The following is a 12089-nucleotide window of genomic DNA, read 5'->3' on the forward strand; positions in this document are numbered from 1 at the left end:
GTTCTTTAATGAATGTCAATATTAATTCTCAATTAATTCTCGCATGTATGATCTAGGATGGTCTAACTGGTCAAGCCAAGTAGTAAATGTATTTGTATCAAGAAACTTCTAGTTTACTTTAACACGCATTTCAATTGTACGAATAGTGTCAATATAAATTGTGACAAATTGATAATTTTATTGACATTTCTTTTACTTTGTATCTACTTATAAGTACTATTGTGACATTTACTATTGGAAATGTCTAAATCAATCTAAAGTCTATCATATCACTAAGTCAATAAAATAAATATAAATTTCAAATAATTATATGCAATATTTGCTTTAGGATTATGCCAAAATCTTTTTTTCTACGTTTAGTCTTGACGATTTTATCAATAAGTAAGCAAATTAAACTCAAGTATTAGACTTTGAATCCAATTAAAATCTATTAATAGGAAACTTTGAGAGTGAATCTTATTTTCCAGGTGTACAATAGATATATAACCAATGACTTTTCATACATAAGTTTTCTCTCTTGCAAGTTCTCATCAATAACAGTTTTCGACGTAATTTTTGTTGAGAACTTATTTTGAATACTGTAGAGTTATACTCATAGTTTTTTTTTTAAAAAATTGCAACTTCAAGTGCATCCAACCATAACGAGCTTTAGATAGAATTATCATATTCTATTACTCATAAGTAGATCTTTCTCATTCAAATATTTTACTTTCAACCCTTAATGGAGATGATGACAAAAGATATCACAAAGATAATCATAATCAATTCAATTTAATAACAAGAGTAATCAATAATTCAATCCTCTTTTGATTCATATGAGATATAATATTTTTCTCATTCACAATCTCAATATGAGATCCATTATGAATATATTTTAAAACCAATGGATTAACCATCACAAGATATTAATATATTAGCTCTTCTAGAGCTTTCAACTAATTTTGTACTACTAAATATTGAAATAATATTGGTTTTTATTTTCTTTTATGATTGTGTTCACTTCGGGGAAAATGCAATAGATTTACTAGGACGAACTTATAAATGTCCCAATGGATTTTTTTTATTTCATAATCACCATCGCTAGGGGTGAGCATTCGATCGAATCGAATTGAATCAAAAATTTTTGAGTTAATCGAGTTTTCGAATCTCATTTTATCATCCTAATTTTATTTGAAGTTTTCTCAAATCGAGTCGAGTGAGATGGAATTCGAATCGAATCGAATCGAATATATTTGTTCGAGTTAAATTTTAAAAAATAATTTTGGGTCCTTGTAACCATTGTCACCCATCGTAATAAAATTTGTCCACCTTAATCAAATTTTTTATTAACTTTCATCACTTCCTAATTTATTTATTAATTTTTTATATATTGGTTAGCTTCTTTGCTTGCTTAGTTGTTTCAATTATCTTGATTCTTGTCACTATGTATTTTAGAATTAAAAATATATTAAGCGTAAAAATATGATTTTTAATAAAAGTTATTTTAAAAATAAAATGTGAAATTGATACCAATTTAAAATTTTAACACGAATATTTTATGGCATAATTAATAATTCAATTTTAATATAAATATTCAATATGACTAAACAATTCAATAATATAAATAATATAAAATGTGAAATTTAATTTAATAATATAAATAGTAGATATAAATAAAATTATTACTATTTATGTTTAGTGATTTTTTTTGGATAATTTTGATTTTTTATTTGAGAGTAAAGGGTGAGAAGTAAAAGTTTAGGGGAAAAATAAAAAGTTTTGGGAATAAAAGTTTGAGGGAAAGTAAATAGGGGGGAGTAAAATTTTGGAGGGAAAATATTAAAAAAAAATTGGAGGGGGAGGGTTTGGGATAGATGGGAGGTGGGATGGGAAGGAAATAAAAGTTTTAGGGGAAAAGTGGGAGACAGTAAAAATTTTGGGGAAAAATAAAACGTTTTGAGGGTTTTTGGGAGTAAAATTTTGAGAAAAAATAAATAGGAGAGTAAAATTTTGGTGGGAAATGGATTTTGGGTAGATTGGGGGGTTGGGAGGGGAGGGGAGTAAAAGTTTTGGGGGGAAAGTGGGAAGGAGTAAAAGTTTTGAGGGAAAAGTAAAAAGGTTTGGGAGTTCGGGGTAAAAATGTAAAATATTATAGTTTGATATTCGAATTATTCGAGTTATTCAAATTCGAAAACTCAACTCGGTTCGAACTCGAAATTCGAAAAAAATATTCGAGTTGATTCGAATAACTCGATTAACTCGAATAACTCGATTCGTTTAACTCGAAATTCGAATTTTTTTTCGATTTTTTCGAGTCGAATCGAGTTTTGCTCACCCCTAACTATCGCAAATATACGTGGATTTCAAATCAGGATTTATCTATTCATGTTGTCATGATTAGTCTCCAAAAATAATAAACATGATATAATAAATAAATCATAGTAAAATATACCTAAAGATATTTAACATTATTGTCATCACCCTGGCTATTATCACTAGCACTGAGTGGTTAAAGGCTCTAATGATTACCCATAGTGCGCAGGCCTTAATTGAACACTAAAATTGTAATAGCTCTAGAAGGTAATTGACAACAACTTGAGCAACATATTTAGAGTGTCCGTATTATAAAATAAAAGAGAATCGTGCTGATAACATGTTCTAAAATAAAAGATGAAAGTAAAGAACAAAGAAAATGGGAGAGAAAAGAGAGAGTATATTTTATTGATCAATCGAATATTTATAAATCTTCTCAAAGTCTCTATTTATAGGCATAAGAAGTATAAATGAAATAGAGATCAACTTCTAATGACTATTAGATTTTAAAGTATATAAAAAATTATCTTTATCTTGATGGGTATCCACTTAATAAGACATTCATAATGTTTAATTATTTGTATTTATTTTTAATTTTTTAAAAGCATATATATTTTGCTAAGCAAAATTCATTAATAGAAAATGACATCATTACAAATAGATTTTGGTAAACAACATTTTTCCTTAAATAACTAAATATTATTAATTAAATTAATTTATTATTAACTCATTAAAGTTTTAGAATAATTATAATAATAATAAAGTAGGCATCTTCCTCCCATTTTCACGGCAAATCCAAGGGTCCACGTAATCTACTGTATTTGCTTCAAGATTGGGTCCAAAGATTCTTTGCCACCATAACCTATAATACATCACAGACAGACACTATATTTAACAAATATAATTTTTACAGATTGATGGTTTCAATACAGCAAAAAGATGTCGGACCTCAATTATTTATACTTAATATTTAATCAAATATGTTTATACATCCACTATACGTGGCAACTTTTTGATATATAATTCTATTTATATCAAATTATATTAAAAATTAATATATATATGTGTAGCATAGAGATTAAAATTAAAATTTAATTATTATTATGTAATTTTAAATTTGGGTGTGGTCTAGAAATTAAAATCGAAATTTGACCAATGCAAAAAAAAAAAAAAAAATTGACTAAGTCTATTGTGGTTAAAATGAATAGTGATCAGCAAAAGTTGTTTAAACGTGTAACATGCTAAAGTGAACAACTTGATTTGAATTGATAGGAATATGATACGATCTTAAGGTGTTTGGTAGGCATGGCAACTACACAGTGTCACAACCTTTTTGGAATTTTGACATGGTCCATCGACAAACAAATTTAAGACTCTAAGCATAGTCTTCACGTATCCAAGTCGTGGAACCAATTCGATTCTCAATAAATAGTCAGTAACCAACTCATTTTCATGGCAAATCCATTCACTTTTTTTACTATGGGCTCAGCTTTTCACCTCATCCTGCTTGCTTTACTCCTATTGTTTTCTCTAGTTTGTTCAGTAAAGCCCTTGTGTCACCCTGATGAGCGCTCAGCTTTGTTGCATTTCAAGCAAAGCTTTATCATCAAACATTCTGCCTCAAGCAGTCCCGATGCCTATCCGAAAACCGAATACTGGAATGTGGAGGACCCAAGTGTTGATTGTTGTTCATGGAATGGGGTGGAGTGCGACAACATCACCGGTCATGTAGTCGTCCTCGAACTTAGTAGCAGTTATCTTTATGGTTCAATCAATTCCAACACCACCCTCTTCCGTCTTCGTCACCTGCAACGCCTTAGTCTTGCTGACAATGTCTTCATTAACTCTGAAATCCCTTCAGGGATCAACAACCTCTCAAACCTGACGTATCTGGACCTTTCTTTCTCCAACTTTTCTGGTCAAGTCCCATTGGAAATCCTAGAGCTATCAAAACTAGAGCTTCTTAGTCTTTCGGGAAACTCATTGAAGCTTTGGAAACCAGGGTTGAGGTCTCTGCTTCACAACTTAACCAATCTCAGACAACTTTATCTCGCTGATGTCACACTTTCTTCCTCAGTACCTAATATGTTAGCAAATTTTTATTCATTGACAGCTTTGATACTATCAAACTGTGACTTGCGTGGTAAGTTTCCCACTGCAGTTTTTGAGTTACCAAATCTTGAGTGTATCAGCCTGGAGTCCAATCAGGAACTTAGTGGATCTTTACCTAATGTTAGGGAAAATCATTCTCTTTTGATATTAAGGTTAGCAAACACGAGGTTTTCAGGACAGCTGCCGGAGTCAATCGGGAACTTCAAGTCCTTGGAATATTTGGACATTAGCCACTGCCATTTTTTTGGGAAGCTACCGTACTCACTTGGTGGCCTTACTCAACTCAAATATCTTGATTTTTCTTATAACAACTTTTCCCAACCTATTCCTTCTTCAATTGGACACCTAAATCAACTGCATACTTTGGATTTGTCTGATAATAAATTTTCGGGGCAGATCCCTTCTTCCTTATCCAACCTTACTCAGCTTTTTTATCTGTCCCTTGCCACCAACAGTTTCGTCCAGGGAAACTTGTCTTGGATTGGTACACAAACCAATCTCACATACTTGGACTTGTCCAAAGCCAATTTAACTGGTCAAATCCCACCGTCTCTCCAAAATTTGACCCAAATCACTTGGTTATATCTTTATGACAATGGACTAGATGGTCAGATCCCACCCTGGATTGGAAGCCTCACCAAGCTAACTAGGATAAAATTCCAGGACAATGATCTGGGTGGTCCCATACCAGAATCAATCTTCAACCTCCAGAATCTTGAGCTTCTTTATCTGCATACAAATCATCTAAATGGAACTCTCAAGTTGCAGTCCTTTCTTGAGCTTAAAGCTCTCACCAGACTCCAACTTTCAGGTAACTACTTGTCCTTGCTCACCAATGTCAGCATCAATGTCGCTCCTCCAAAGTTGAAGCTCCTAGGATTGGCTTCATGCAACTTATCTGAGTTCCCAAGTTTTCTACGTAGTCAAGATGAGTTGGAGGTTTTGGAACTTGCTGAGAACAAAATTCATGGCCAAATCCCAAATTGGTTCTGGGGCGTGGGAAAACAAAATCTCCAGTACTTAAATTTGGGCTTCAATTCTCTGACAGGATATATATTTCAGAAGCTTCCTGCAGTTCTTCCATGGAGTAACTTGAAGGATTTCAACCTTGAATCCAACATGTTGCAAGGATCATTGCCCCATCCACCGCCTTCCATCAGATCCTATAAAGTCTCAAATAACATGCTGTCGGGAGAAATCGAACCAATGTTCTGCAATCTTCCTTCTCTAGTTGTCTTGGATTTGTCCAATAACAATATGACTGGGACTCTGCCGCCATGCTTGGCCAATCTGACTAACTCTCTTGAAGTTCTCAGCCTTCAAAGTAACCACTTCATCAGTGCTATTCCTCCAACATATACCAAGAACTGCAGGTTAAGAATGATGGACTTGAGCCAAAATCAATTGCAAGGGAAAATTCCAAGATCACTAGCCCATTGTACGCAATTAGAGGAACTAATTCTTGGGAACAATCTGATAAATGATAGCTTTCCTCATTGGTTAGGTGGTCTTCCAAAACTCAAGGTTCTCACCTTGAAATCCAACAGATTGCATGGTGTGATAGGGAAACCTCAGACCAAATCAGACTTCTCCAAATTGCAAGTAATTGACCTCTCCAACAATCATTTAAGAGGTAAGTTGCCGTCTGACTACTTCAATATTTGGAATGCCATGAAAGTTCACAGTACCAACTTGTTGTCACCCTACATGTTGGCAAACACAAGCTTCCAGAACAGAGAATATGTGTGGTATGATTATTACAATTACGCAGTTACATTGGCAATGAAAGGCCGGAACCTGAAATATGAGAACGTTCCAGATTCCATCTCAGCTATTGATTTGTCAAGCAACGAGTTGGAAGGTGAAATCCCAGAAGCCATTGGTGAGTTGAAGCTGATTCGTATGCTTAACTTGTCAAACAACAAACTCAGTGGTAGAATTCCATTATCTTTGGGGGAACTTTCGAACCTTGAATCTTTGGACCTTTCTCGAAATAAGCTGTGGGGAAAAATCCCTCCCCAGCTATCCAAACTTAACTTCCTTGTAGTCTTCAACGTGTCTTATAACAAGCTTGAAGGGGCAGTACCTCAAGGAGCACAGTTTAATACATTTAACAACGATTCATATGAAGGAAATTCAGGATTGTGTGGGTACCCTTTGACAGAAACCTGTGGAAATCCTGAGGTTCCAGCATCGACTCATTTGGGTTGGGATGAAGCCGAAGATGAAGGAATGTGGAGCGTGATAAAGTTTGGATGGAAAATAGTATTGACAGGATATGGAGGTGGACTGATACTTGGAATGTCACTAGGATGGAACTTCAACGCATGGAAATACGGCTGGCTCAGGAGGGTGTTGGGGACGTGGGTAGTGAGTAATAGTTGGAATGGATCTAATTGGTACGGCTTCTCCTGGATTTCTGTTTGGAAAAAGGTTCCCTGGAACTATTGAATTTACTACCTCATAGTTCTTCCTTCCTATGCTTTTAACTTCCTTATTTTTCATTTTGGGTTTATACAATTTTATGTTTGTTGAAGATAATTCTTCAAGTTTTATACATTGAAAATTTTATACTTAGTTTTTGTTTCTTAAATTAGTGTAATAAAACAAAGAGAAACAAATAGGTGATATTGAAACTCAAAATCTAGCCCTTCATTAATAATAATAATAATAATAAAAGCATTCTCATTTATTTAACACAAGATTAACCGTAATTGCAAGAAAGCAGTAGAAACAACCCTTTCTACCTCAATTCCAAGCAAGGGCAACCATGACCTGACCTAATTACTAAGTGCAATGAAATGAGTGTATCCTACTGGAGGGGAACAAAACAAACACTTTGGCTCTTTCCTTTCTTTCTACCATGGAAACAGCATCCCAAACATGGGCTTCCCCTCATGGTTTCCACAGGATGGTGGTTTCTGCAATCATGGACGTGACAACATACGGATCCATGTTCGATGCTGGCCTCCTGTCTTCGAAATACCCTTTTCCGGCTTTCTCTGTGTCTCGCCCAACACGAATTGATGCCCCACGGTTTGCAACACCCTATTGGATGTAAACAATCCAGAGAAATCAGATATTATGATGTTATATAGAAGATGTCAAAGGTGTTTCATTTTTTTACCCATAAGAAAGTGTTGATGTCGGCGGTCTCGTGCCGGCCGGTGAGACGACGCTCATTGCCTTCTCCATAGGCAGCAATGTGTTCTTTGTGCCTTAGCCCAAGCTTTTCAATTGCTTTCTTGATAACCTCGTAGCCTCCATCACTTCTCATGGACTTCGTACTAAAACATCATATGAACTTCACAATTAGGAAATAACGATAATAAAAAGTACTTAATTAATCAGTTTCTTCCATGAACTTCTCAAAGTAAATTCAAATGGTACCTGTAATTTGTGTGAGCGCCGGCACCATTCCAGTCTCCCTGGGATCAAACAACATTCAAAAAAAAAAAAAAACTGTAAGACTAAGACCGCTTGTTGATATGGAGCAAAAGAAAAGCTAATGGAACCAACAAGTCCAACCTGAATTGGCTTAGGATCAAAGGAGAGCACCACTCCAGCAGTCTCTGTAATCCTCTGTAATTCACAAACATAGATCAAATTAACTTAAAAGAGTTGAAGCAAACCTCTTGATAACTATGTCACTCTGATTTTTCATTTTTCTTCAAGTATTTGTGTCCAACACTCGTGTGGATGTGATGACCAAGGACGCGGGTTTGAGTAATCTTAACTCAAGCATGCTAGATTACCTCCAAAATGTAACGTGCAACCCACAACTCATCTCCGGCAGAAATGCCAACCGCCGGACCAACTTGAAATTCCCACTGTTAAAAAGATGAAGACAGATTAAGCTTAAACATAATAACTGAGAAACATAGCAGAGTATTATGCAATCATTCTACCTGTCCGGGCATCACTTCTCCATTGATGCCACTGATATTAATCCCAGCATATAAACATGCTTTGTAATGAGAATCCACAATGTCACGCCCATAGGCTTTGTCCACACCAACACCGCAATAGTAAGGACCCTGTCAACAAAATAACCCAAAAAACAAAATCATACCCAAGATTTTTATCTTTCTTAAAACATACATGTTCAAGGCAAGTAAAAAAGAGCAATCACGTGCTAGTAATATCATCCGTCCACATGGTGACATTTGAAAGTAAATTTGTATGTCGTTTCTGAAGGGGAATCTGTACCAACTTGACATCTGTAAACTTACATAAATCCTCTAAAAATAACCTTTGAAGCACGATGGATTGAATCAACAACTAAAAGTCGTCTAAGTTCAACATACATCATTCCAACAGTTTGACTTTCAGGGGAGATTTCTGAACATTGCTTTGAATGAAAGAAAGAAAAGAGTACCTGAGGTCCAGGGTAGCCACCAAGAGGCCATCCAATTGGCCACTTAACATCTTTCTGCAACAGGGTGTACTCTTGCTCAATTCCATACCTGTTTCAAAGCAAATCAACATTAACTCGCACAGCTGGAAAATAGTTTAACCTGTCATTGGAAATAGGACTACCAGGGCTCTTCCGCAGCAACATCGGGATGGCTAAATATCTTGGCAGCGTTGCATCTCTTGTTTGTGGGGATGGGCTCACCAGCTGGTGTGTAAGCATCGCACATAACCTGACTCAATCATTAGAGTTCAAAGAAAATCAATTCCATGATATATGCAAATCATCACTCCAAAAATTTCATTTTTTTTTTAGCCCAAAAGATGAAACAGAAACTTACAAGAATATTGTTGCCCCTCCTGAATGGGTCTTTGAAGATAGCTTGAGGACTTGATGATAAAAATAATAAAATCAATAAACAGGAGAAATATAAGAGAAAGCCAAAGAAGCAAAGAAAACATACTATAGGATCACTTCACTATCTTCACCAGGGGCTTGACCTGTGCTGGAACCGTCATAATTCCATTTGGGTAGCTTTGAAGGGTCGCTTACAGGACCAGAAAGTGTCTTTAAATAACCAAAAAAAAATAAAAACTTGATATATTATTAGAAAGTAATGAAAACCAAAAGCTTCCAAAAGAAGAGGCAAAAAATCAATTACCCTTGCTTTGCTTCTGAGGTCCATCCCAGATCCACCGATCCTATTCAACAAACATAAAATAAACATATAAGAAAAAAAAACAATAGTTTCCAGAGAAAGCTGAAACGATAACAAAAGTTACCAAAACATAACCATCTTTTAGATGATCAAAAGCTAATATTTTGAACTCTTCTAAGTTACAAATATATTCACGAAAAGACACAGTTATTAACTTAGAAACTGGAACATTCTTGAAACAGAGAATGAACAAAAGAAACTAGAAACCAAAAAGAGAAACATCCATTGACGGTAACATTAAGTTAAGCATATTAATGAGATATTTGAAGTGATTTTTTTGCTTGGAGACTGACCATATGTATTCAGCAATGATTTTGTCAGTGCAGTCGGAGAGATTAAGGTTAACAAGATCTGTAAGAAGCGACATATTAGCAAATAAGGGATTGAAACAAAGAGAGTTTTCTCAATACTCTGTGGCAAACAAAGAAGAAGATGAAGACAGTGGGAAGAAGGTTGCTTCGTACATTGCCTTTTATAGTGCGGTTGGCAGCTGCGACTGTTGAATGTGTTGCTTTACAATTTCTTTTTTACACTTTGTTTTTTTTTTTGGTAAGTAATTAATTTCGTGAATATATTTTTCAATAAAGAAAAGGAATTAAAATATTTTAGATTCTTTTTATAGTATTAAAAAAAATTGGGTACAAATCGTAATTATCGCTGTGGAAAGGAATCTTGTAACTAGTCAGAAAAATCCAGCTTCTTAGAGGTTAATTTACCGTCTAATCCCTTTCCTTTTACGAATTCTAATTAATTTTTAATATTTATATTTTTTATCCATTTGGCTTTTATGTTTTTAACTCAGTTCATTTGTACATCATTTTAATAAATAATTTAAAATTTTAAAAATTTAAAAATTATATAAAATAAATGTGAATTATCATGCGGGTTATTAAATTTAAAGTTTAATGGTTTAATCAGTATTTTCGTTAAAAATTCTCATTCAATTTTTTTAAAAGATTAGTTGTCAAATTTAACTATTTTTAAAAATTGATCATCAAATTTAACTAAAATAATAATAGCCAAATTGAAAATAAAAAATTTTTGAATCCTTAAATCTATCATCATATCATTAAATCAAAATTGAATCCTTTATTTATTTATTTATTCTCTAATTTCGTTTTCATAAGCTTGCCTCCTTTGGTTATCTTCATGACTCTCTATGGACGCGGAGAGACGAAGGAAATAAATAATGGTGAACAAAATCTATAAATTTATTAATGTGAACATATTATAATTAATTAGGTTTACTTAAATTATTCAATTTCAATTCAACAATAATTAAATAAAATATAAAAACCATAACTCTTCCATTCATAAAAATTGTATATCTCTTATCATACAGTTTAAATTCGACGAATCACTGATTCTCATTTTAATTGATTAATTTATTTTAATTTTGACAACACTATACTTTAATCAATAATATATATTATTAATAGAGTCAATTTCTAAATTTCAATAATAGAGATTTGTCAACAATATAAAAGAGTATTAGTTAAATTTTTAACGCATAATGATTTATTTGGGTTTTCTATCTTTATAAAAGTCATTTTAGCCTTCCATTTAATTTTTTATTAGCCTTTAAACTTGTATTTTTTGTCAAATTACCTCAAAATAGATGGAAAAATTAATTTTTTAAGCTTTGCTGATGTAGCATACACGTGAATTGCACATGGATGGCATGTCAACATTTAATTAATTTTTTAAAATTTAAAAAAAAAATTATACTTTTTAATAAATTTAATGATTTTTATTTTTTAAAAATAATTTTTATATATTTTTAAAATTTTTAAATTTAAAAAATAATTAAATGCTTGCATGCCATCCACGTGTATGCCACATCAGCAAAATTTAAAAAACATTAGTTTTTCCATTCATTTTGGGATGATTTGACATAAAACGTAAGTTAATGGCTAAAAAATATGAAAAATTAAACGGAAGGTTAAAATGATTATTTTATAAATTTATCAATTTTTTATTGAGATCTCAATGACCAAGTGATCTAATCCCCTCCTGACTTTGTAATAAAATAAATAAAAATATAATCCTTTAATATCGAGGTTAGTACCAATAAATGCTCATTTCCGAAATTATTTATGGAAATGGGCTGTTTCAAAAAATAATAAAGGGTATGGATCGAAAACTCAAAAATACATTAACATGGACGCATTTTTAGGGGAAAACCCAGAAAAATACTTCCACGTCAACGCTGTTTTTCCTTGTGTCAGTTAAAAGCACGCTGACGAGGGCGCGATTTTGGTTGTGTAATCTGCACTGGGTTATTTGCAAATTAGGACCTAGGTTTAGGGTTTTTGAGTTTGATTAGGGTTTGGAAAAAGTTAAATTAGGGAATTATGTTTTTACTTGTTTAGAGTTTTAGGGTTCGATAGAGATTAAGAAAAATTAAATTAGGGTATTAGGTTTTTAATTGTTTAGGGTTTTAGGGTTTAATTTTTTTAATTGCTAAGCATTGTTATGGGAAAAATAATTTTGACAATATGTATTTTGAAAAATAAATTTGACATGATGTGTTCGAAAAATTATTTTGACAAG

General features: G+C 33.1%; 2 protein-coding genes across 2 annotated transcripts; one reads left to right on the plus strand and one right to left on the minus strand.

Moving 5' to 3' along the window:
- The first annotated feature begins 3771 nt into the window (after positions 1-3771).
- LOC105801157 (receptor-like protein 7) lies at positions 3772-6855 on the plus strand. Its single transcript, XM_012632493.2, has one exon. It carries the CDS (start codon positions 3772-3774, stop codon positions 6853-6855), a length of 3084 nt encoding a protein of 1027 aa, XP_012487947.2.
- Positions 6856-7034: 179 nt separating this feature from the next.
- LOC105801163 (glutamine synthetase cytosolic isozyme 1) lies at positions 7035-9994 on the minus strand. The gene is made up of 12 exons (XM_012632498.2): positions 9830-9994; positions 9480-9519; positions 9282-9385; positions 9159-9207; positions 8944-9050; positions 8783-8870; positions 8313-8441; positions 8160-8234; positions 7933-7986; positions 7795-7832; positions 7532-7691; positions 7035-7452 (listed from the first exon to the last, which is right to left on the minus strand). The coding sequence occupies exons 1-12, from the start codon at positions 9901-9903 to the stop codon at positions 7300-7302; spliced, it is 1071 nt and encodes a 356-aa protein (XP_012487952.1). The 5' UTR covers positions 9904-9994; the 3' UTR covers positions 7035-7299.
- Between the last annotated feature and the right edge of the window lie 2095 nt (positions 9995-12089).

This window comes from Gossypium raimondii, chromosome 7 (genome assembly GCF_025698545.1).
Source record: "Gossypium raimondii isolate GPD5lz chromosome 7, ASM2569854v1, whole genome shotgun sequence".
Classification (NCBI taxonomy): Eukaryota; Viridiplantae; Streptophyta; class Magnoliopsida; order Malvales; family Malvaceae; genus Gossypium; species Gossypium raimondii.

Bases quoted from the DNA above. Each gene is read 5' to 3' on its own strand.
- LOC105801157 (XM_012632493.2), top strand. From the start codon at position 3,772: ATGGGCTCAGCTTTTCACCTCATCCTGCTTGCTTTACTCCTATTGTTT.
- LOC105801163 (XM_012632498.2), bottom strand. From the start codon at position 9,903: ATGTCGCTTCTTACAGATCTTGTTAACCTTAATCTCTCCGACTGCACT. The intron at 8,442-8,782 runs GTACTCTTTTCT...TTTTGTTGACAG, and splicing joins GTGGCTACCCTGGACCTCAG to GGTCCTTACTATTGCGGTGT. The intron at 7,833-7,932 runs GTTGGACTTGTT...GTTTGATCCCAG, and splicing joins TTGATCCTAAGCCAATTCAG to GGAGACTGGAATGGTGCCGG.